The sequence below is a fragment of the Corvus brachyrhynchos genome, unplaced genomic scaffold, assembly GCF_000691975.1.
Source record: "Corvus brachyrhynchos isolate BGI_N302 unplaced genomic scaffold, ASM69197v1 scaffold44, whole genome shotgun sequence".
Lineage (NCBI taxonomy): Eukaryota > Metazoa > Chordata > Aves > Passeriformes > Corvidae > Corvus > Corvus brachyrhynchos.
Window position 1 is genome coordinate 459298 of NW_008238359.1, and position 23815 is coordinate 483112.

Here is a 23815-nt window from a genome sequence, read left to right on the forward strand (position 1 = left end):
GAAGTCTGTGTACAGGAAAGGGAGCAATTCAGAGTCCACAGATAATTGCTGTCCTGCTGGCATGAATCCCTTCTGAGTCTCATACTCTTTCTCTGATCCTGTTGCATCCAGTTTCCATTTCTAACATTCTACACTCTGAAATAAAAGACAATAATCTACAATTAACTGCACAATGCCAAGCCCTGAAGTGCTTCAGTAGAAAGTCCAAAGGCTGCAGCAGGATGTGAGGTTAAATGTCATCCTATTGGGTCTAATGAGTGATGCAGTGTGAAAACCAGAGAGAAAGAAAACAGAAAAGATACAAAGAGGAAGTAAAACAGCACATTAAATTTGACAAACAATGAATTACAAGGAGATTCAGGTTGTAGTGAAACATGACATATGATTTCATTTTAAAAGTTCTGCAACAAATAAAATCCAAACTATATATGCTAAAACTCTGAAGAAAGAGTATCCAAGCTTAAGCTACTAACAGGAAAAAATGCTCAGAAAACAACCTGTTGTGGAGGTCTGACTGATAGGGCTATAGTATGTACTTCAGTATTGTGCAAAGATACCATAGTGGATTTTTGAGGATAACCTAAATAAAACTTCCTGTTCGGTTTAGTTATTTTTTAACTTTATCTCTATTTACTTTTTAAAGATGTAAACCAAACCCCTGAGAACTGGCACCAACAAAGTGAAATTAGATTTAGGGGAGAAAAGTATAGGCAGGGCCACAGGACCATTACTGTACTAATGGGGGAGATGGCAACACCAACTGAAAGACAATGAAAAAATGACCATTTCCAGATACAATTTTTCTGACCATTCACAAGAATTAAATCTCTTTTCTGGGCTCTCATGACTCAATTTCCATTCTTGAAGATTTTTGTCTCTGACCTCAGGAAATACATTCTTGTCCTACTCATATGACCACACCTTTCAGTCGGTGCCTCTTCTTTCTTTTGGTCTTCTGTCACCAGACATAAAACCCACATTAAGGGAACCTAACAATTTTCATCACACACCTTAACATACCTTCAGATACTGTTCTGTAAGCTTTTAGCTGTAACGCCCCTTATATGAGAAATCCTCACTAAATAGTCACAATGAAACTCAGTCCTTCTCCTCATCCTTCCTTCCCCATCAAGAATCCTCCTTTTCTGCTACTCCTACAAAAAAGCCAACAGCATTCTGATCAAAAAAGTATCTATTCTCTTGCTACTGCACCAGCAGTACCTTATCTGTCTATTACCTATCTGTTGCAATCCACATCCTGGCTAAGAATGCAAGCTCCTGGGAGAAGCGTGTCCTGTGTTCATCCAACCCTCAGCACAACAGGGTCCCACCATGAGGGTGGCTTGTATGTGCAACAGCAACAACATAGAGATCAGTAAATAATATTTAGGCTGACCAAAGGACCCGTAAGGATACAAACACTGTAAAAGGCAAGAACAAATTATTAACACATTTAGGCTACACTGTATTTACTCTCCAGGAGACTTGATAAAGCCCTGGCTACTAAAAACCCTGATTGTCAGTAACAGCCAGGCCTCTACAGGGAAGTTTTGACCTCTTCCTTCAATCTGAAACATGACCAAACTTCGTAACTCACATTTCGTGGACGGATTGGAATTCGCTTATGATTCATGTTCATTCCTGGAATGATCACGGACATTTTTCTGGGACCCTTAAATCCTAAGATATTAGTTTCCTGAAAGACAAGGAAAGCCTTTATTTTCAGTAAATGAGATACTTCACCTCAAAGAAGGAAAGACAGCAAAACTGAACTTGTATCCCCATTTGTATTAGTTTTTAGAGTTGTGCTGGCTACAACGCTAGGAGCAGTTATCTAACTGCAACTGTGTTTAATCACTGAGAACTGCTTTCTCTCCCTTTCTCATTTAGAGAAAGGTGTTAGGAGATATACATGGTGTTAACTAATTTGGAGTGCATTTCTTAGCCTACTGAAACATTTACAACAAAATAGACAAGTGCATAAGTTTTTTGCATCTGAGGCAATAATGAGTTGAAAACTTGCTAGTGAACAAGCTTAAGTATGATAAAAGGCAAAATACCTTTGACTTGAGTTTATGTTGTCTATATATCTCCAGTTAATCTATCCATCTGAACAATGAATGACATTTTTCTTCAGGTGTTGTTATTTGTGTTTAAGAACACACCTACAATTTTCTCTCAAATCATACTGGTTTATAAATGTTTAAGAACAGACCCTGGAAGGGAAGTATTCAGCAACTATCCAAGCTTCAATCTTAAATCAAGCAGATTCTTCCAGAGTACTGAAGGAGACTGCTCCAAGTGGATTGAGTACAAAGAGCAAAGGAAAAAAGTCCTGGTACTCTCCAACTGTTCATTTAACGGTATCAGCCAAAATCCAAGGGTATATTTAAAATGTTCTCTAACAATGTCAGTGATAACCTTTAAAATTTCCAAAGACCAGTTAAAAAGCCAGAATCTTTTAGAAGTACTGAATTGATTGACAGAAGTGATACAGCTTCTCCTCACACATAAATGCATTTTGCAGACACAGACAAAGGTCTTTGGAGCTGCAACTTCTATTACTTCACTTCAAAAAAATCTAGGGACATGTATAAGAATGAGGGTACTGATTTTATTAATATTTAAACTCTACAAACTCTTTGTAGGTAAAAGTTCAGAATTCTGAAAAGCTGACTTTATATTAACTGGCTATGCTATTCTAACGCCTTGCTGTGTCCAGCTAGGTAGGAAACTGAAGAATACTATGTACAAAGAAAATATCTAGTGATACTTCTATAAACAGGCTAGTACTGGAATTATCACATAAATTTTTTCCCAAGTGCCATTAAGATCAAGAGCAAAAGCAAAAAAATTGAGATGCTGCTCCAGTAGGCTAATGCAGCTTTAAGCTTCCATTACCATACCTGTGAGTAAAGTAAAAATCCTTCCACTTGACAGCCATTGCTTTGTAGAGAACCTCAAATTTTACTCAAACTGTAGGACTGGAATATGAAACAATGTGACATGAGAACTCTCATGTAATTCTGTAGTATCCACAAGTGCTTCCTCACTCTGAATCCTATACTGAGGCGATTCACAAGAGCAGAAGTCTCTAAAACAGAGCTAGTGAATCACAATTTACCTTGGAACCACATCCTTACCACCAACAAGCTGCTACTGAAATAATGCCAACTCCCTCCTATCCCTCAAAATGCTTTTGGTTCCCCAAAAACTAATTCTGCTTCACAGGGTCTTCCCAGTTCCTTCTCAGGGTCTACCAGATACCAGCTGGGCACAAGGCAGTTCCTGCTGTGGCTGGCTCCATGTAAATGATGTGCTGACTGGCCACACACTGAATAGGTCAGATAAGAAGGTCAAAAGGATGTTAGTTTGGGTGTTTCTCCCACTCCTGGCTTTGATTTTTTTTTTTTTTCATTAAACTTGTAAGAATTTATCTGTGAGCCCTCTGCCCCTCGTTGTATCTGGTTGAAATTGGTCACTTGGTTCCAAAGTTAAGTGGAGGAGGCTGGCAGCAGCACGATTTTGCAAGCTGTGTTTCCTCGGTAACCAGGCACAAAGAAAAGGGCAAAAAGGGAGAGGCAATACTTACATAACAAATAGCTGCAAGCTCCTGTCTTGTATGAGCCTTTTCCACTAGACTTTGTGCCTTGACTGGGTTAACTCCATGGTCATAGACTGTAAATTTGGTTCCCATGAGGTTTGACCTAATGTCAGTTTATGGAAAAACACAGAAAGAGAGGCATCAGTAGAAAGTTTTGTCATCTTCTGAAGGTATTTGTACAGCACAGCAAAACCACGGGTGTCCTGCCATCTGAATCTTCCTGTTGCCAGCTCAGTAAGGAGCTTCCATGACGTGCCCATGGTGAGCCTGTAACCTATCCCAGAAAAGCACCTAGACAATTTCTTCTCTGAGTTGCCACAGTCCATGGTAATGCTGAAGAAGGCTGCCAACCCAAGTGAACAGAGATTACATTGAGCAGAACAACCTAAGTTCGTTCTCTCTGAATTTATAACAGATTGCAAGTCATAACCACAACTCAATTAAAATTAAAAACCTATCTCAACTGTCTATAGTTTTAATCTATGGTTCTCACCTGAGTTTTCCAATGAAACTTTCCCCTTTCCGAGATAAATCAGTTGGGTCAACTGATATGAGGTAATTGGATGTTTTGCTCTTCTTTCTTTTTCTCCCCGCAAGAAGGAATGTCTGAAAATACAAAACTTTGATCAAGACTGTACTTTGTAAGAATGCAGAGGCATTGCTATCCAAACTGTTTATCTCTCCATTTCCCATTTGCATTCCCTTCTTTGTTCTGTGTTAATATTACTGTCTCCACAATTTTGTTCTCTTCCAAAGCGGCCAGCCTGAAATCCTATCCCTCCACCAGCTCACTTGGCAGTCTATATTTAATGCAACTGTCTGTTCTAGTCTCACCTCCTTTTCTTCTGGAGCAACTGAGTCTTCCTCCTCTTTTTTGACATTTAACATTTTCATACTTTTTCAATTTAATCTTTCACTGCATTATGACTTTCAAACCATAATACAATGCTAATTACATGCTAATTCCCTCCTTAGTACCTTGGCCAAATATAAGCCGTCCTCATCTGCATTGATGCATCTCCTCAGCTACTGGTTTCTTACCAGAAGCTCTCCCTTGCACCAAAAATATTCTGTGGTAGGCATACAATAGCCAAGATAATGTGTGCTGCTTCCAATACCTTTTTGTTGTCATCCCTTTCCAGATGCATGTAGTAAGTAGGGAAGAGCCCCCGGTCCATTCCCTTTTTATCTCTAGTGATTCGGCACTTGACACTAATTCCACGGGGTGCAGGGCGCAAGGCAAAATCCTCCAAGTTCTCTACTTCTCCCAGCTGTGCTTCTGCCTGAGGGGATGGACTACAGGAAGCACCTGTTTCCTGTGGGAAGAAGCATCATATTAGCAAATTAATATTAGATTAAAGTCTGGTATTCCACAAGAAAATACTGTTTGTTGAAACATAAGATACCATGTCTGCAGAAGATACTGGGGAAAGGAAGGCTAAACAAGATACCACCTGTGTTTCCTCAGAAGAAAGCAGCTGAACGTTTTACTCTGAAGAAAGACAAGGGTCTCCAAGGGGAAAAGAGAAAAAGTACCCATTAAGCAGACATGAGTGATTTATTAGAAAGGGGGAAATAGGATGAGATGCTGAAAATATTTTAAGCAAACAACCTCTTTGCTGTTAGAACTTCAAATGCTGTGGAAAATAAAACAGTATGATAAAGCAGGACTGATGGATGCTGCAGTAAGACAGGCTGGGATTTTGTGACTGAAATGAGTGCTGAGATTATGTTGGTTCAGAACAGTAGCAGAGATGGAGTAAGCTGCTGGTGGAACCATATCAACTAAATGTTGGAAGAGCCTTAGAACAATGTGTACAGTCAGGATAGGGTCTTCAAAGGAATTAGCATTCTAATAGAAATCTGGTACAGGTCATTAAAGTAATTTTTTCTTAGAGGTAGCTGTATTCTGTGAATTGTAGCACCCAAGAGATTCCTCTTTGACTGGGCCTTCGAGATGAAGTTGCAGGTTTATCCCCATTAATAGCTACAGCCAGTAGGAAACCTGAGTGAATAGCACAGACACACACACATAGATTGGAAATTCACTAGAGGGTCTCACCCCTTCCCCCCCTTCAGCACCCACCACCCTGTATCTCCAGCAGTTTGCACCCACAGCCTAGTGTCCCAAGAAGCTGACACCCAGATGTCCTACACTACTCCCCTACTAGTGCAGAGCAACATACATACAGTCCCCTCACAAATACACTCAGACAGGTCTTTCCCACAGCATGGACTTTGAAGGGTGTCCAGCACCCATGCTCAAACCCCACGGCCTTTATTTGGTCTAGCTCAGACCCTAGGTCTTCCTGATGCTGGTCTCTTCCAACTCACTGACTAGTCCAGCACATAATTTGTCAACGTATGTATGTATATATGTATGTGTATCTCACACACACACACAAAACACGTTCACACGAGAAATAGTTACAAGTGGAGTTTCAAAAGAGAGTGGGACATGCTGAAGTAATCAAGGCACAAGGCTTGGGCAGATAATCGTACTGTTTTCCAGTTGTTGACACATATCTGATGCCTTTTACCCCCTTTAATCCCTGTCTTTCCACACTTACTACTCCCTGATCCACCTTGATACCTTTCTTTTCCCTCTTAAATTCCTTCCCCCAAACATCCCACATAAAGTTTGTCCAATCCCATCACTCTCTGTTCCATTCCAAAAATTCTGTTCCCCTTTGCATCCCACAATAAATGCTATAAATCTTCAGGAAGAAATCCCTCCTATATTTGCATGGCATTTCAGAGCTTCTCTGAGTCATTCTGGTGAATTGTGCAGAGACAATGGCCCAGTCTGTCTCCTTTAAGGGTAATAGTGCTGACTCACTGTGTTCCCCTAGTCACTGATTAGGCTCCTTAGGATCTTCCACCCACAATTGTTCCTTTGATCATTGCTATGTCTTTATGTTTAACTCAATGTCCCTTCAGTCAGATAACCTGACAATCTTGACCTTCCCTCTGCTCTCAGGGAATAATACTGCTGGCTACTGTACTTGCAGCTACTATATTTTAAGCCAGTGCTCCAGGGCTTAGCACTAAAATCAAGCGTGTGCCTAGTGCTTATAAGAAATGGATTTCAAGACACTTACTGCAAAAGACTTCTCGCTGGATGCAGAACTAGGCCTCTCAGATTCAGGGTATGGTGAATGAGATACTGGTCTCTTACTAGCTTCTTCCTCTTCTGTGTCCTCCTCATCAAAATTCAAACTGCCTGAAATTCCTGTCAGAACACAAGATCAAACATAATCTCTGAAAGAAGGTGTCATGAGTTCATGGCATCACTAATTCATATATGACTCTTGAATACCTATTCACACTCAATTTCTGTTATTTCAACTGCTGATTTTCTTCATGTGCTATATCTCTTCCTGAGCCTTGTAATTCAAATTCCTACTGATATTTTGCATCAGTCACTGTGCAGATGATCAAGCAGCTGTCAGGCCTTTATTAATATGGATTTTACATGATATTCCATGACGTAAACATATTGCTTAGTTTATGTTGTCATTGAATTAATTTTGCCTATTTTTATGCAAAAAAGTCCTCCGTGTCTTAAGAACAACAATAAAAGGAAATCCAGATCAATATGCTGACACCTATCCTGTAAGTTGGACTCTCTGGAGTTTACATCCTTTACCATTACCCCTTAGTCTCACGCACACTGAAACAGAATATGCCAATTTTGCAGTAAGAGCCCCTCCTGCTCTTACATCAGCACCAAAAACTCAGGTCCATAAATACTAATAACGACTTGAGTACTAAAACTGAAGCACAGACTGAGAAGTTTCAGGACGTCTTTAATCTTAACCTAAGCATAGCCATGTAGAGATGACTGTGGGTATATAACTAAAATAACTGCATAAAAACATTTAAAAAGAGCCTCTGTACACGTCACTGTTTGGTGTGTCCTTCCACTTGGAACTGCATCATCAATTGGACATTAGGAAGAAGTTCTTCACAGAAAGGGTGATTGGGCATTAGGAAGGGCTTCCCAGGGAAGTAGTGGAGCCACCGTCCCTGCAGGTGTTTAAGGAAAGACTGGATGTGGCACTCAGTGCCATTGTCTAGGTGACAACGTGGTGCTAGGTCATACGTTGGACTCGATGACCTCAAAGGTCTTTTCCAACCAAATAGATTCCGTGATTCTGAGATTTTTTCTGTGATTCTTTTATTTAATTTGGCTGTAGAAAGGAAATGTACATAAAGCATTACAGAAAATGAACACAGCCTGCTAAACGGAATCATTTTCTGAGAACAAATATTATAACAATGCTCTGAAATGGCACTGCAGAGAAGGGGCGCTGATGGAAGTCTCAGATAAAACAGAAAAATCCAGTCTTAACAACCTGTCAGTAAACTTCCCAAAGGACGTTTAGGAAGAGGAAAGGCGTTGACCCCTAGTACTCCAGCCAATTTCAAAATTCACTGTTTATATTCTACCTCCACTAATTTCCCCTGAAGTTACTGGATATTCTCTCCTGTTTCCTTTTCTAACTCTTGTGTAATGTTGCTATCTGTAGGTAAGCAGCTGTGGCATCTGACAACTGGATGAGAATACCTCTGTATGTGATAGTACCTCAATACATGCAGTGTACTGGAAACATTCTGGGAGACAAGCTCTGCAAAATAAAAACAAGCTGTATACTAAATTAAACACTAACCATTATTTTGCTGCAAAATGCTTAGGCTGCATGCAACAAAAAGAGGTTTCCTGTGGTACTGTCAGCAACTTAAGATACTTGGCAGACAGAGCTTGACACTCCACTAGGAAATTACTCAATGGGATATAACTATTGAATATATAACTCAAAAACTGCTGATTGTGACAGCCTCTGACTCAGAAAAAAACACCTTTCCTGTTAGTCTCCTGAAGAGTTAAATCATGGCATTTACTGAAGGGTCCTGCTGTTGTGAAAATATTCAAGCATTTTACCAAGATATAACATATCTGGAATAAAAATACCCCAAACTTTACCAAAATGTGGTATATCATTTTGTCAGCAATTTCCTTGGAAAGACCAGAAATTATACAGCACATTGAGAAACCCTTAAAATATACCTGGTATGGTTCGAATAATATCAGGAAAAGGAACTGCAGCTCTGCACTTCCACATGCAGTAGAATCTACTAGCTCTTTTAAAAGTGATATCCTGCAGACATTTATTTCATGATTCCTCATTTTTTAATGACACTGAAATAAAGTTATAAAAGAAGAGCGCCAAAAAAGACATTTGCCCATTATTAACTCTTACCTCGTTTCTGTAATATTTCTTGCAGATCTGGTTTGCCTGCTGTGTCTGTTGCAGCCTCTCCCTCATTTTCCTTATCTGCATTGTCTTCTGGTTTGGTAGATCCAGCAGACAGAGTTTGGAGCTTGGTCCCCAAATCCTGCACTTCCGATTTCAGGAAAGCAGCTGGTCCATCAATGCCTGCAGACCAAAATGAAACAGAATTCTAAAGTCTGCTTTTCATGGCCAAAGATACATCCCAGGATGGTGGCTCTTTTCATCTTCCCTTCCTCTAGAATCCCTTTAAAGTACTGAAATACACTTGTTCAGTTTTTGTCAGAAGGCTTGGGAGGAATCAGACCTGACTCTGGTACAGACTGCCTATTACTTTAAACATATCACAGTTATCAGTTTCTCCCTATTTAAATATAGTGATCGTGTCTACCTGTCTACAAGGGCTTAAGCAATTAAAACAAGTTATATTTGTCATGCACATTGATAGTTTTCAATTTATTTACAGGCATCTCCCTTATTTTTTTTTCCTTCTTCTTGTTTGTTCGGTCCTGTGCCAGCGGGTACTCTACAGTGAGCATCACAAATCAATTCGATAAAAGCATCTATAGCCGTAGACAGAAAAAAACCCTATCTTTTGGTTAGAATGAAATGTCCATTTTTAAACCATTCAACACAGCTGTGTACCACACCTTCCAACTGGTGGAGGCATCTTGATGTCAGGGTCTGGCATAACTCTTTAATATGTGGCACACAATCCAGCTTTGGATTTCTTGTTTTCCCACTGTTTTCCTTCTTAAAACTTTACTGCTTTATCTAGGCATTGTATTTCTGACAGGTTTACTGCTGTTATCACTTATTAACAGGATTTGTTTGCAGTGAGGAAGCCTCAGAACTATGGAAGGTAGTGAGTGAGCAGTTAAGCTTTCGTTTGAGTATTACTGAAGACTTCTACCTTACAAGTTATACCAATCTTATCTCTCATTCTCTTCCTGACTTGAAAGTGTCTTTTAACAGAAGCTTTCTTATACCTGATTTTAAACACATAAATGCTACCATAAACATCACCACTTTCCTTCCTATGATCCCGAAAGGCATCTGGTGAAAAAGAAAAATATTCAAGAGAGAAGGGACAACATAGTTCCAAATGTGATCTTCAAACCAGATAATAGCCATTTGTTTGGGGGTTTAAAATTCTACTGAGCCTATTAATTTGCTATCAGTACAATGCTTGTATTATAACACCCTGCAATAGCACACAACTCAAAGCCTTAGAATGTTTCCCATTACTTTCTTGATAGACTGATGGGATGCTGGGTCTCATAAACAACATCCTGACACTTCCACTGGAATGTAAGGATTTCATTGCTGCTCTTTTTATCTCCTTGTGACATGGGAGTCTTAAGGCTCTCCCTACTGCATTTCTTTTCACTTCTAAAAGAATGGTCACTATTTTAGTGTAATGTTTTGAGGCCACCAAGTTACTGCCTTTGGCCCTGATAGCACTTTGTGCTTTTCACTTTGTGGACCACTATAGCTTGTTTGTCATGTTTCAGTTGTCTCAATGAAGCCCACAGAAAACAACAGGTGAAGTAAAAGCCATCAAGAACCTAACATAGTGCTTGTTTATCATTCAGTCATATGCAATCTTGAGATGGAGTATGCCATGACACCATAAGGAAAAGTACAAGCAATCACTATTGAATTCTTTTCTTTTCTTTATCTTACACCTTCAGAAGATTTTCTTACTTTGGATTCATATATCCCTACCTTTATAGAAGTTCCCAGCCCATTTCTGCAGTTCTTCTAGCCTAACCCAAGGAAGAGATTACTCAAGGGCACGTGAGGATTTCCAGCTGTCACAAAAATCAAGGTGAGATTTTTGTTTGCTTTTGCAGTCTAGTATTGCTCAACCATACTGTACTACAGTTCAACTTCTGCATAAAAAAAGGTATGAAATCAATCTTATCACTTGACCCCTACCACAGCAACGTAGGTGCTCATCTGTGGCATAATGCATGCACTGGGATTTTGGGGAACATTGTTGCAATCAGGTTGATTATTTACCATGTAAAACAACATCACTGTGGACAGGGGTAGGAGTTTCTACTAAAGGAGTCTGCTCCTCGCACCCTTTGGGCTTTGACCTACGCAGCTTGGCCTCAGGATTTGGCTGTACCATCAGCGGATCGAGACGTTTCTTCCTCTGCTTCTTCTCTAGAAGGGCTCTCTGTGGAATAAAAAAAAGCAGGAAACAGTTGGATAACCACACCTAGAGAGGCAGAATCCATGCCTCAGCCATTGGCAATGACACGTCCCTGATCAGAATCTCAAATAAACCTGAAATATTCTTGCAATCTCTTACAAAAATCCTAGACACAGATATCACTGTGGTTTTGGAGCAAAATACTGCCTTTGATTCTCCATGAGAGTTTGACATGGACACCTACTTATTTTCTGACCTGAGACTACCAGTTAAATCCCTTCACCCAGTCTAAACTGCAGCAGTCCTTAACACAAATAGACAAAGTCATCCATAATCCAGTATGAAACAGTCAGGACTTGCAAAGGAAAAGGTTTTTGTCTCAAAAGCTATCATTTTATAGGGAGAACTTAAAACAAATAGCTCCCAGAAATCAATGCTGAGAGATAAGACTTAAAGGGGAGAGACAAATAAATAACAGTAATTATAACAAGAACGATCCACTAAAACCAAATTTCATCTATCTTGCAAAATTTTTCCATATAATTCAGGACTGAAAGGAAAGACTGGTAAGTCCAAATGCTAAAAAATAAAACATTACTTCTCCAAGATACATATACATTTGATATTTATGATTTCTTACTCAATGAGAATAGAAACAACTTCTAGACTTAAATCAGGGCAAAAAGGAGCATGGTGCCATTTTAAAGACAGACATGCTTAGTCCTTAAAAACAAAGATGATGCAGAAGGAAAAATCATATTCTAATATTCTGCACCATTACACAAACAATGTGCAAGCTCCTTATAGTAGATGCAGTTTATCCATGACTGCTGCTTAGGTACCTGAACACCCCTGAAAGTTGTTTTTGATGACAGAAACCATTTCTCCATCAAATTATTTTCAGTCTCAATGCACCCACCAGACAAACAATTCATCAGTACCAACAATTCAATCCACTTGAGACATAGACATCTTTGGAGCCCTTTCCTCTCCCATTATTCTTTTTCTCTTGTTGGCTCTTTCCTCTCCTATTAGTCTTTTTATCTCAAGTGAGATTAGTTTCTCAGGCAACCTCTCCCCAAGGAATTCCAACACAACTCAGCCCTTGATTCTTTTAGATAAGTAAAAAAAAAAAACAGAATAAAGAAAAAAAAAACAACCAAAAACCCAAACACCATTCTGGTTTTTTTTTTACTTATCTAAAAGAAAAAAAAAACAACCAAAAACCCAAACACCCAAAACCCAAACAAAACCTCAAATCCAACACACAATCAAACAAACAAACACAACAAAAAACTTGAAACAAAATTACTTTCTCTATTTAAATTCAGAATTACCCTTCGAAGAATGGACTGCAATACAGGTAGTGTGTGCTATTGCAGAATTATTTGCAAGGATTATCCTGCAGACCAAAAATTACATAGAATTCCAAAGAGATTATCATACTGGTCTAGAATAAGAAAATAAAAATAAGCAGTGAATTTAAATTCTTAGAAGTTGCTAATTACGAATGTGTTTTCTAGGAAGGTAGTCAAACCTTTCAGAAGAATTTATATTGGTTTGTGTTGCTTATTTGTTTTTTTAATTAATGCTGAGGAAAAGCAAAAAAATGTCACGATAAGTTTATAATTCTCCAAAAGAGAGAGGAAAAACAAGAATCAAAACATTATACTTAGAATAAGGATTTGAGAAAAATTGTTGTCAAGGCTTCTCTACTTGACAAATAGGCAAGAAAAAAGAAAAAAAAAACCCAAAAAACAAAACAACAAAAAACCCCTAACAACAACAAAACAAAAAAACTAAAACCAGCAAAACAGACATACCCTAAAGGCAGTAAGAAAATAAGATAAATATACAGCTACTGTTAGAATGCAAAACTGAGTTTGGGATCAACATAGGATATAATAATTTCAATCATTATTTAGTGGATTATTCCATTAGATATGTTTTTTTAAAACATTTCACTGCTCACCAGCCTAGATTTTAATTATTATTATCATACATTGTGTTACATCAAACCAATCCAATAGGATCAGCTTATATTGAAACAAAGTTTACTGCTGGTAGATGTGACTGAAATTCTTCCTTTCTTGAAAGAACCTCAGGATAATCAAAGTGACAAAACTTGATAGTAATTTAATTTTTCTTTAAAAGGCTTCTCTTTACTACTTTGCTTACTGAGATGCAAAAAATATCTGCAAGTCCACTGCAGGACAGCAAATAGTAGTTCATTTTCTCTCCATACGGTGGCAGAGCAGCCTGCCCTTCAGTCCCATGTATTCCCGGCCATATTCCACTAAGGAAGTAGAAAAAGGAAACGGCTTTTTGTTTCATTTTGTCTACTAATTAGCTTTTTCCTCCAGCTCTGTGTTACAGTAAAAATTCATGTAATATTACTACATAACATGTAGATAATTCATGAACAGAACACACAATCCATTAAATAAGCAACAGATACTAATTATAGTGATTTGTTCAGGATTTTGTGAACTCCACGCGTTAAATACTTCCAGAAACACCACAGAAAACCATAACATCAGAATATAGGATGACTAGAGGATCACAAAGCTCCTGTTCAAATGAGCTTTCAAAAAATCAGATGAGAATATCTAGTGGACTACTAAGACAACTTAGTTTAGTGTTCTCTTTCTCCAGCTGTGATGGCAGGAAGATGATACACAGCAAAGTTCCAACCACTCCAGCTTTGACGGTGCAATCCTGCGCTATTTATTAGTTGGTATAGTCCTAACCCTAGTAGGCCATGCAGGATGGATCCTAGCTGTTCCAAGGGAGCATCCTCTCCTCTCCCAGCTGCCCCTGAGCTCACGCTGGGGCAGCAGTGACGATGCCAGTGACGGCGGCATCAGTGCAACTCCACGCCAAGAGTAACGCACCACACCAGGTGCATTCAGAGACACGCCAGGCTTCGTGCTCTCCCTGCACAGCGAGATGGCAGCATTGCACTCGGAGCTGCAGATGCCTCAGAAGACTCAAAAATCTTCCACTAATGAGGAAATAAGCACTGCCTGAGCAACCACATGCTCTTGCCTCAAGGAAAAGGCAGTAGTCCAGGAGAAAAAAGCATCCTGGCAGGCACAGCTGGCCCACAGATGGATCTTGATGTCATGCACTATTATAAATAATATTTTACTGCAATTACAGTGTTTCCAAACCCATCATAAAGATGGATGCACAGGCATGTCTCTGCTATGGCTTACTACAGATTCTGTGTATGACCAGAGATTCTATACATGATCCTGCTGGATTAAAACATTTTGCATTTTTTTAGATTCCATATCCTATAAATGTTTATGACTAATTAATCAAGCAGGGCATCAGCTACAACCAGCAGCAAGTCCATATTTGGTAGTGATTTCTTATTGACCTCTGTTTCTTCAGAAGGCACAGTACTATTCATGTAAAAGTAGACTTTAAAAGTTAATATTCACACCTAATTATAAAATCCTAAATTAGATACTGTTAGCACTTCTCAACAAATCTCATTTGCAAAGGGCAGGGTGTTAAAATACATTTAGTGAAATTTTCTAGCTGCTGCTTTTGCAGATGATTGCAATCTCAACCATATCCAAGAAAGATGGAAACAAATTAGCAAAAGGGAACTAATTATTCAAACTGACCTCTTCACGATGCAACTGACAGCTGCTCTGAGGGAATTCCACCCAGCCCAGAGGTTTTATTTTGGAGGAATAGCCATGCATCCCCATCGCAAGGCCTGACACTAAGCAAACACTGATTGCAGTACCCAGCACTAGGAGACAGTGATTATTACCAGCCTATGACCCAAGACCAGTCCTGAAACGGACCCTGAGGTTCGTCACCAAGCAGTCAGACCACCCTTAATTTTGGAACTTCTTACCAAATGGCATTTGACACTAAGTGCTCTTTTATAAATTATTTGAATTAATTCTGTTTATTAATAAATTGTTTGTTTGTTTCTAAACAAGTGTCACTTTCTAGTCTACAGATAAAGGACTATCCTATCTTCCACATATATAGCCAAAGACAAATTTTACCTCTTGACTCTGAAGTGTTTTAGGTAAGTGCCTATAGACCCAGATAATGTTGGTATTAAATTTAGTGTCTGAAGTCCGAGCTTGACAAACTCGGACTACAAATAATGCCCAAGTTCTTGTAAAGAGGTTTATTACCCACTGCAACAGTTCCCTGAAGACTGCTGTGTCTGGATTTAAAGATTGCCAGCTGAGAAAGCGCCTTCCTAAAAACTATAATTTGAACAAGATGAGTTAAATGCAAGACAGTGATCTGTGGTCCATGTGAAATGGCCAGCTAGAGAATCGTAACAGTCTCATATCTTCTAATCTATTTATAAGCATTTGAAATTTCACAGAGAAAAAAATATTAAGGATGGATACTTTATTGCTTTGAAGAACATGGTAATACAAGCATCCAGCAAACAGCACTTCAAAAACTGAGACCTATAGCCTAATAATTGACCCATGCTTGGCTGTAAATATTTTCATTGTAGGAAACAAAAAGAGGTCGAAAGAGGCTGGAAATCCTTCTCAACAAGAGTGTTAAAGAGATCATTCTATAGGTTGGTGAAACTGTTCCTTTGATGCCTAAAATGGGTAATTGCCTGCAGTCTTCCTGTCTATTGATTTATTCCTGCACTCTAGCGACTCAATCCCAATGGAATAAGAGAACATATGAAAAATAAATTTATCGAACACACCAAGTCTACAAGCCATGGCAAGGTTGACTTGAACTAACAAAAACTATGAAAATCTTCAAAGTTCTTTCAACCACCCATTTTTAGCACTTCACCCCCATTTCTCAAGTCTCTAGAGGCCTGTTTGATTTCCTATACTTATTTCTACTAGCTTCAGCACTATCATTTACCTGATTCTGTAGTTTCAGCTGTCGTAGTTTCATGCTTTCATCCTCAAAGATGCTGCGAAACCAAAATAGGCAAAATAATTAATTATTGCTATTAAACAGTTTGCATTACAAGAGCATAGGATATTCTCAGACAACAACTTCACCATCAAGTCTTAAAAATGACTATTACACATTACTTCCATCTCACAAGAAGACCAAGACACAAGGTATTAAAAATAAAACATACTTCACATTCTGTCATAAATAAGACTGAACTCTAGTTTAGTCCCCTTACTAAACCATTCTGGAAAGATTTTGAAAGCACCAAAGGCTTCATTACTGGTAGATGGATTACAAACCTCTATTGAGGTGGGGCTAGGAGACAATTACACCTAAAGGCTTAAAGCAATTCAGATCGATTCAGTAAAGCCCCTGCTCCTTCATAGGATACCCGATTCTAAATTAACTCAGTTTTGTCCTGGAGTCAAACCTAAATCATTTTCTCTTCCTGCCAGACATTCTAGAACTACTGTTAATACCTGAGAGAATCTGTACTTACAACAGCTGACATTAATTCCTAAAGGTAAAAAAATAATGATTTCCCTATTTCAGTATTTTATAGATAACCTTCGTAAGAACTCTAATTTTTTGTTCTAAGTTGTGTTCCATGTAGACTTCCTATTTCCTTTTGTATGATAATGAATTATTACATAAAATGCAATTTAGAGCAGTTAACCCCACAAAGGGGAAATGTTAATTGACTATTAAGCACATATTCTGATGACCACAGTTGTGCTCTTTCCTTCAAAACAGCTTTGACAAAGACCTCTCCGGAAGTGAGAAAGCACCAGGAAGAAGATACTTAATGTGGGAAACAGACAAACATTATATATTTTATTAATAGCATGCAGAAAAGCAGGGCAAGCCACAATTTCAATTTAAACAGGAAATTCTCTGGTCTAGGTATCCATAAATGTCCAATGACGTGAAGTCATGAGCTGGCAGCCAGTGCTGAATATAACCCTAACAAGGAAAACCAGAGATGGAGAGAGACAGACAGAGGAGAGGTGGGGTTTCTGCAAAACACATGCCATGGAAATTGGATTACAGCACACAGAGCTAAGGAGAGAAGAAAAGCCTCAGAGTCCCCTTACCCCCCTAGCAAACCCACATTTGACTCAACTTCAGGCAAGCAGATGACAGATCAGAGGTCCTTAAAGACAGACTACCCCAGACAACACAGGCTCTGCTCTGGAAGGTTGAAATATGCAGAAAGAGTTCTGTATATACACATCATATATAACAACTTATGTACTCTAAAACTGACTAATTGTCCAACTAGGAGTATTTTAAAGCAAGTTATGACTGCCATTGCTTTTTTATTCCACAGTTTCCTTATTTCTATACTTTCTTTTCCTAATGCATTTGAAGTGTCACATAACAGGTCTAAGACCCTGAAAAACATCATTTCTAAAAACTGATGTTACTCCTCACACAGGCCTGTAATACATAGTGTCTTGGATTCAAAGGCAATGGAGGGCCTAGAAAAATTAGTGTCCTTCTTGAATAGAGGTGCAGAGCTTTTGTGCATCCCCAAAGCAACAGTTACAGTAATGCAGTCATCTTCACTTGAAAACAGCCACAACTCAAGAAAGAAACAAGCAGAAGCACACCTACTACTACACATCTACTGAGTGCAGCACAATATACAACAGTTGTCACATGAAACTTCAGCATAAAAGGTGACATGCTTATTCTTTATAGCATAGGTGATGGAAAAGGCCATCTTTAGCAAAGTTTGAAAAACAACTGAAAGTTCCACTTAAAATATTCATGACAAAAAAAAAAAGAGAAAACAACAGGGAAGGGGAATATTCCTTTTCTTCTCATACACCTACTGACTTAAGAAATTGATGACATTTGTTAACCGCAATCGAGAGTTTGTTATAAAGCAATCTATGTATCTGCAATGAACAGCAGATTTACAGACAAGTTCTGAGGGACACCATAAAGGTGTCCTGTGTAGATACAAGCTGCTGTCAGTGGTTTTGTTGCTTTTCCTAACAGAAAATGTATCCCCAAACAATTTGAGTCTCTTCTTCAGAAAATCAAAAGAAATAAACAATACCACTTTAGGAAATAAGTTTACAGGGTTTCCCTTCTACCTGGAAGATGACAAAGTGCCAAAATGGTAGGATTCACATACATACCTTGTGGAAATCTTCAGTGAAAATTATTTACTTCGTATATTAAATTGCTTTCTACCCAGACTGAAATAAAGTTACATAATGTATCAGGAGCATAACACAGACTACACAGTGCTTCCACTCTGGCCACTTAAATGACACCCAAACAAAGATTCTAACGGGGCACAGAGCTTGATAAAGCAAAAAGACAACAAAGTGTTCTCTCTTACAATTTAAACACAGACCAAAATTGCCGAGTAGCAGGCAAAACAAAATGAAAGAAACCATCAATGCTTTCCATTTTAAAGTGCAAGGATTCACACAAGCAGTATAATAAAAAACTAAAGTCATGAGCAATATGGCACTATAAATAGTAGCTTAAGAACACCAATTTCACACTATTTTTATTTACTGCTCCTGCAACCTTTCTTCCAGCACTTCGTCATTATGAAAGTGTAACATAATAACCAGTCAGAAAAAAGCTTCCCACACTTCAAACCTTTTTCTACCCCCCACAGCAGGGCTGGCGTTATTACGACCTTTAACAGGAAAAGGCTACGCCAGAGTCCCTCCCACAGCTGACCACTAAGGAATGTAAGTGGTGTGCTAATCCAGCTGCAGGCTTCAAACAGGAATCCTTCTTCAGCTAGACTGACAACACAGATCAGTGCTCTTTGGACATGCCCACACCAAACCATTGTGCTCTTTGCCTTGTTGTTCTGTTTGAAGGGTTTATATGCAATAAGAAGAATTAAGTATCCATCAGGAACAGGAAAAAGAAGCAGAATTTCCACAGCTACACCACCACAGCTCAAAACAGGGAAAAAATCCCAACCACCAAACCAGTTGCCCATTTACCTTTGATAAATAAGAACTGAAAATTTTCAAGCAGTCTGTAACAATGTCCTCTCCCCAACCACTGCAGCACGAGACCCTGCCCACAGACCCCACTGCTACACTTGCCAGAATCCACCTACAATCCAACTGGAGCTGCATTACAGGTAACAGACACATGCCACAGAGAAAGGAAAAATTACCCAGAACCTAACATACAAGGAAAGACTACTGATAATCCAGGATACAGAATAAAAATGAGAGTTGAAAAGCAACTATTTAATAAAACATGACAAATGGCAAGACGCAAAGGGGTTCACAGATTTGACACAGACCAACATGGAGCAAAAAGTTTTATTTTCAACTGGTAGCATCTCAAATTCCTACTGAAATCAGAATCAGCCTGGTTTTCCTTTCATAATCAGAAATTAAAGTGTTGTAACAGGGGCATGCAACGAATTTATTATAAATGTATTTGGTCTTTCCTAACCATTTTCAGAATAGTAAACAACCACAATGAAGACATAACTCACTAATTATTTAACAGATATTCATATATGCAATTGAAGCTTCCTTTTTGTGCAGTTTATTTTCCTTTCTGTAAAAAAGGCACACTACATCTGTTGACAGTTCTTTCAGAATGGACATATTTTCCAATAACACTGAAATTTTGGCATTACAAACTGTGGATAGGCAGAGTTAACACTCTCATTGTTTTCATTGCAGCTTGTCTGTGTTCCTGAATATGCTGTACTTGAAAAAAAAACCAAACCAACCAAAATACTTACGTTCTAAGCACTTGGCAATAATTACCATTGAATCAGCCAAACACAAACTCACAGTATAATCCAACTCTGAGAATAATGAAAAACCCTGATATTAAAGCAGAACGTAGAAAAGCAATCCACCAGCCTGAAAATGTTCTTCCATTCTGCCCAAGGTCCACACAAGAGAAAGGACTCTGAAGAATTTGTTCAGCAGAAAGCTGAACAAATTGCCCAAGGACTGGAAAGTGCACCTCTTAGCAAGATTTCAATGCATTCTACAGTTTATTCAAGACAAAATCAATGCACTCCACTGTATTACATGGATTTGAGGGTACAAATGACATTGATGAGAGAGAAGACAATAAAACCCAGACATAAATAACTGAAGCTAAACAAATTCAGACTGCAAATAATTTTTTTATTTAACACTGTGACTAATTAACCATTAGGATAACTCATGGAGCTGTGGATTTTCAACAGCAAACAGCAGGTTTTAATCAAGCTTGAATATTATTTTATGTTAAAAGTTGTTGTTGTAGACTAAGGCTATGGTTTACCTCCTATTTCAGGCATGGTTATCCCAGATGGGAGAGCTAAGCATTCTTCTTTCAAGTTATTTCAATTAAATCCCCTTTATATACTGACTATTGAAGCTAAAAGGAGGCAAAAAAAGAAAAAAAGATTGTCTTTATCATGGACTAGTTTTGAAAGGAATTGACTGGCTGCAGTTGTGAACGAGAGGCAATAAGCAGAGAAAGGAAGAAAAGCCACAGGAAAGAGCAGCCTGTAGAGACAAAATGTTCTGCATGACTGAGAATTTACTGGAAAGACAGATTTGAAATACATTAAACAAAGGAAAACACCATGATAGTTTTCCCTGCATTCAACAAAATGTACATTCTTCATATTCCACTATAGAAATACTGTACTCAGTTTCTCCTCCTAAACAAACAACGTAGCAAAGCCTTGAAGACTTAAAACTTTCTCAGATAAGCCAAATCTATCCTGCAATTCAATTAGCTGAAGGTTTGGTAAAGAAAAAGTAAGGTTGGCTGCCTCTTTCAGGAGGAAGGTCAGACTAGCTGCCAGAAACAGACCCCACTCCAACCTTAAATGAAAATCTGACCCAAGAGAAGGAAAGATAGAACAGTTAAAAGGCAAAACAAGCTAAGTATCTTTATAGCACATACCAGCGCTCTATATGCACTCAAATCTTGGTGAGAAAAACTTAGGAAATTTTACCTGTTTGTGCACAGCTCTAGGGAAGGTATTAAAGTTTCAGATCGTCCATAGTTGGGCAGAGAGATTCAGGGAAAGTGTTCAGCAGAAACTTCCAGGTCATTTTAAAGTGAACTAGATCTTGAGTTTACTGTGCCTTGTTGCAAACAAGCTTGATAATTTTGTATCAGTCTGACAAAGAAATCCTTTTAATAAACAGTCTTTTGATACTAGTGGGAATATGAACCTATATATTAATAATCAAGATCCTTAAATTTTTAATTGTTTCCATTGCTCTACTTTTTTTAAACGAGTTTCAAGGCACAATAACATCATTTTGGTCCACAAATTTTCCCAACTTTCCAATATCTCATGTTCCATTTCTCACTCTACAGAGGACTGCTTCCATTAAGAGTCTTACAAAGCTCATGTAATTCCTTTTTCCTTTGGAGGACAGTTTATTAATGTGGTAGCAGCAGTTATGCCTCTCAGCAATACTCTCAGAACTTAAAAATGAGGGAATGGGAAGAATGTGGCTTGTGGCCCACATCTTCATCCACTAGATTTTATTTTTAGCTGTAGAAGTGCAAGTAAAAGCAACTTCAGTAAGAAACGTGGAGTCAGCTGGTGTGAAAGTGTTTTCAAACTCTCAAGCCTCCAAAAACTTTTTGGGGATTATTCTCATCTGAACTACAGCTATGAAAGAAAACAGAAGCTGTAGAAAAGACATTAGTTGAAGGATTCTTATCTTTTAAAAGCTATATTCCAAACAAAAATTGCAATACTGTCTCTGGAAACTGGTTGAGGAACAAAATTTATCTGTAATGCACCTTCCAGTCCACAAAAGGGCAGAGTCCTGACACAGCTATAATTGCACATTTTTGGGAAAATGCATAGCATACCATCCAAAAGAGTGAAGATTACCAAATTTTTCTGCCTTCCCCAAGACAGAAGAGTGGGGGGTTTTGGCAAACACAGGATATTCTTTCCTTCATAATTCATTAGCAGTAAGTCTTCTAAAAGTAAACTGATCTGCTGCAAGTCAGCCATAAAATGCCACACCTATTTCTAAGCAACACAGCTGAAGTTGCATCACCATTTTGTTAAATTATTTTCAAGCAGCTGATACTTCAATAAGGGCAAGTTTTAGTGCATCTGCCTTTTTTACAGAAAGAATCCTCTCCCAGTGAAATCAGTTTGACCTTTGATCCCTCCCCACCCCAAGAAACACTAATGCCAATAGAATACTGTTTTGAGAAAGGGTTCACAAAATTTATTTGGGAAATTTTTCACGTACTGAACATATTATGAGAACAACAAGATGGAAGGAGTGAACACCTAGTTTCGGAAGCAATTCTGAATGAGTGAATAAAAGACTGTCTTGATTTGCTTAAGTATAGAAACTGTGTCCCACATAATACAGATTGAATAAGATTTATCTCAGAATATTTGAAAATAGGTATAAAATGAACCAATAAGAACAATAAACTCAACTGCCAGACCAGTGTGGATTGAGGGAGCATCTAGAGACAAGCATTGATATCTGTATGTCCTACTTCAATTCAAAATAAACCTGCATCCTCTAGGCACTACATATTCCTGCCTGTAACTTGTACCAACTACCTGAACAATTTACAACTTAAAGATCAATTTACAATTTTAAAAAGATCCTAAAGAAACAAAATGCAAGCTAATCCTTTAAAACTTCTGCTTCTACCTGCCGTCGGGCTTAAAAATGGAATTTTAATGTGAAATTATCAGATACTTTTCTTTACAGCCACATAGATCAGAAGCATATTAAAAAATAACCCAAATCAAAACACCCACCATCTGCCCTTCCCCACCCCTCCCCCCAAAAAATCCCTGAAAAAGTTGGTGCTCTGAAGAATATATGTATATTCTTTTTGTGTATCTATATGTATATGGATATGTTTCACCTGTATTGTGGCAAAACAGCTGCCCCAAAAACTTGTAGCAACAGGAATAATGTGCTGAAGAAAGGAATTTGAGGGGCACACGCTACAAACATTCTTTTGTTATAAAACATTAACAGGTCACTAATTATTTTTGTTGGCTAAACCCACACAAGGAGTGAATTTAATCCAAGCCTATCCTTGCAGCACTATGTTTTCCATACTTGCATCCATTTTGGGGTGACTGTTCACATGCCAAACGTAACTAGGTAAACAATGATGCAGTTTAGTACTGACTGACCACAGCCAAGTCAATGGAGAAAAGAGGATTTATCAGTGCAGGTGACACAAGTTTCTCTTTTCTCTACAGTACTTGTTCCAGTGATTTTGTAAGGTAAAATGGAACTGTGCAGGCAAGGTAAAATGACCACTCAAAGATCACACCTGTCTTCAGTTTCAAAATGGTATCTGTGGAAGCACAAAACCAACCCCTGTATAAAATTACCATCTCAGAAGTGCAGTGGGACATACTCTGCACTATTACACACCCGCACAAACACACCCCCAACAAGGAAGAATTAATATTCAGGTGGATTAAACAGGAACCTGCTAGTAAAGCGACAGCATATGGGAAACAAAAGGTCCCTAGGAGAAAAGCTGAATTATGGTTAAACAAAGAATAAAGCATATGCTGCTTGTTGAGATTCATTTTTCAGAAATTGATTCAGATTGTCTTGCTGGACAACAAGTTTACGATGAGCCGGCAATTCACCCTCTTAAGGCCAACAGCACCCTGGCCTGCATTACGGACAGCCCTGTCAGCAGGTTGAGGGAGGTGACACCACCCCTCTTCTGGTGAAGCCACACATGAGGTGCTGTGTCCAGTTCTGGGCTCCTGGGAGCAAGAAAGATATGGATATACTGCAGCAAAACCATCAAAGGCCCACAAAGGCGATTAAGGGACCAGAGTATCTT

General features: G+C 38.6%; 1 protein-coding gene across 2 annotated transcripts in view; it reads right to left on the reverse strand.

Annotated features, from left to right (window-relative positions):
* Positions 1 to 16036, reverse strand: part of TULP3 (tubby like protein 3) — a 19224-nt gene extending 3188 nt beyond the window's left edge. Inside the window, exons 1-8 of one of the 2 annotated variants that reach the window (XM_017735969.1) lie at positions 15944 to 16036; positions 10924 to 11086; positions 8869 to 9045; positions 6706 to 6836; positions 4723 to 4920; positions 4098 to 4210; positions 3593 to 3707; positions 1598 to 1696 (exon numbers count right to left, since the gene is read on the reverse strand). In XM_017735969.1, the coding sequence (XP_017591458.1) occupies positions 1598 to 1696; positions 3593 to 3707; positions 4098 to 4210; positions 4723 to 4920; positions 6706 to 6836; positions 8869 to 9045; positions 10924 to 11086; positions 15944 to 15976 (1029 nt within the window). In that variant the 5' untranslated portion in view covers positions 15977 to 16036. The remainder of the gene's footprint in view (positions 1 to 1597; positions 1697 to 3592; positions 3708 to 4097; positions 4211 to 4722; positions 4921 to 6705; positions 6837 to 8868; positions 9046 to 10923; positions 11087 to 15943) is intronic. The other variant, XM_017735970.1, reaches the window with a different exon arrangement.
* Positions 16037 to 23815: the final 7779 nt, after the last annotated feature.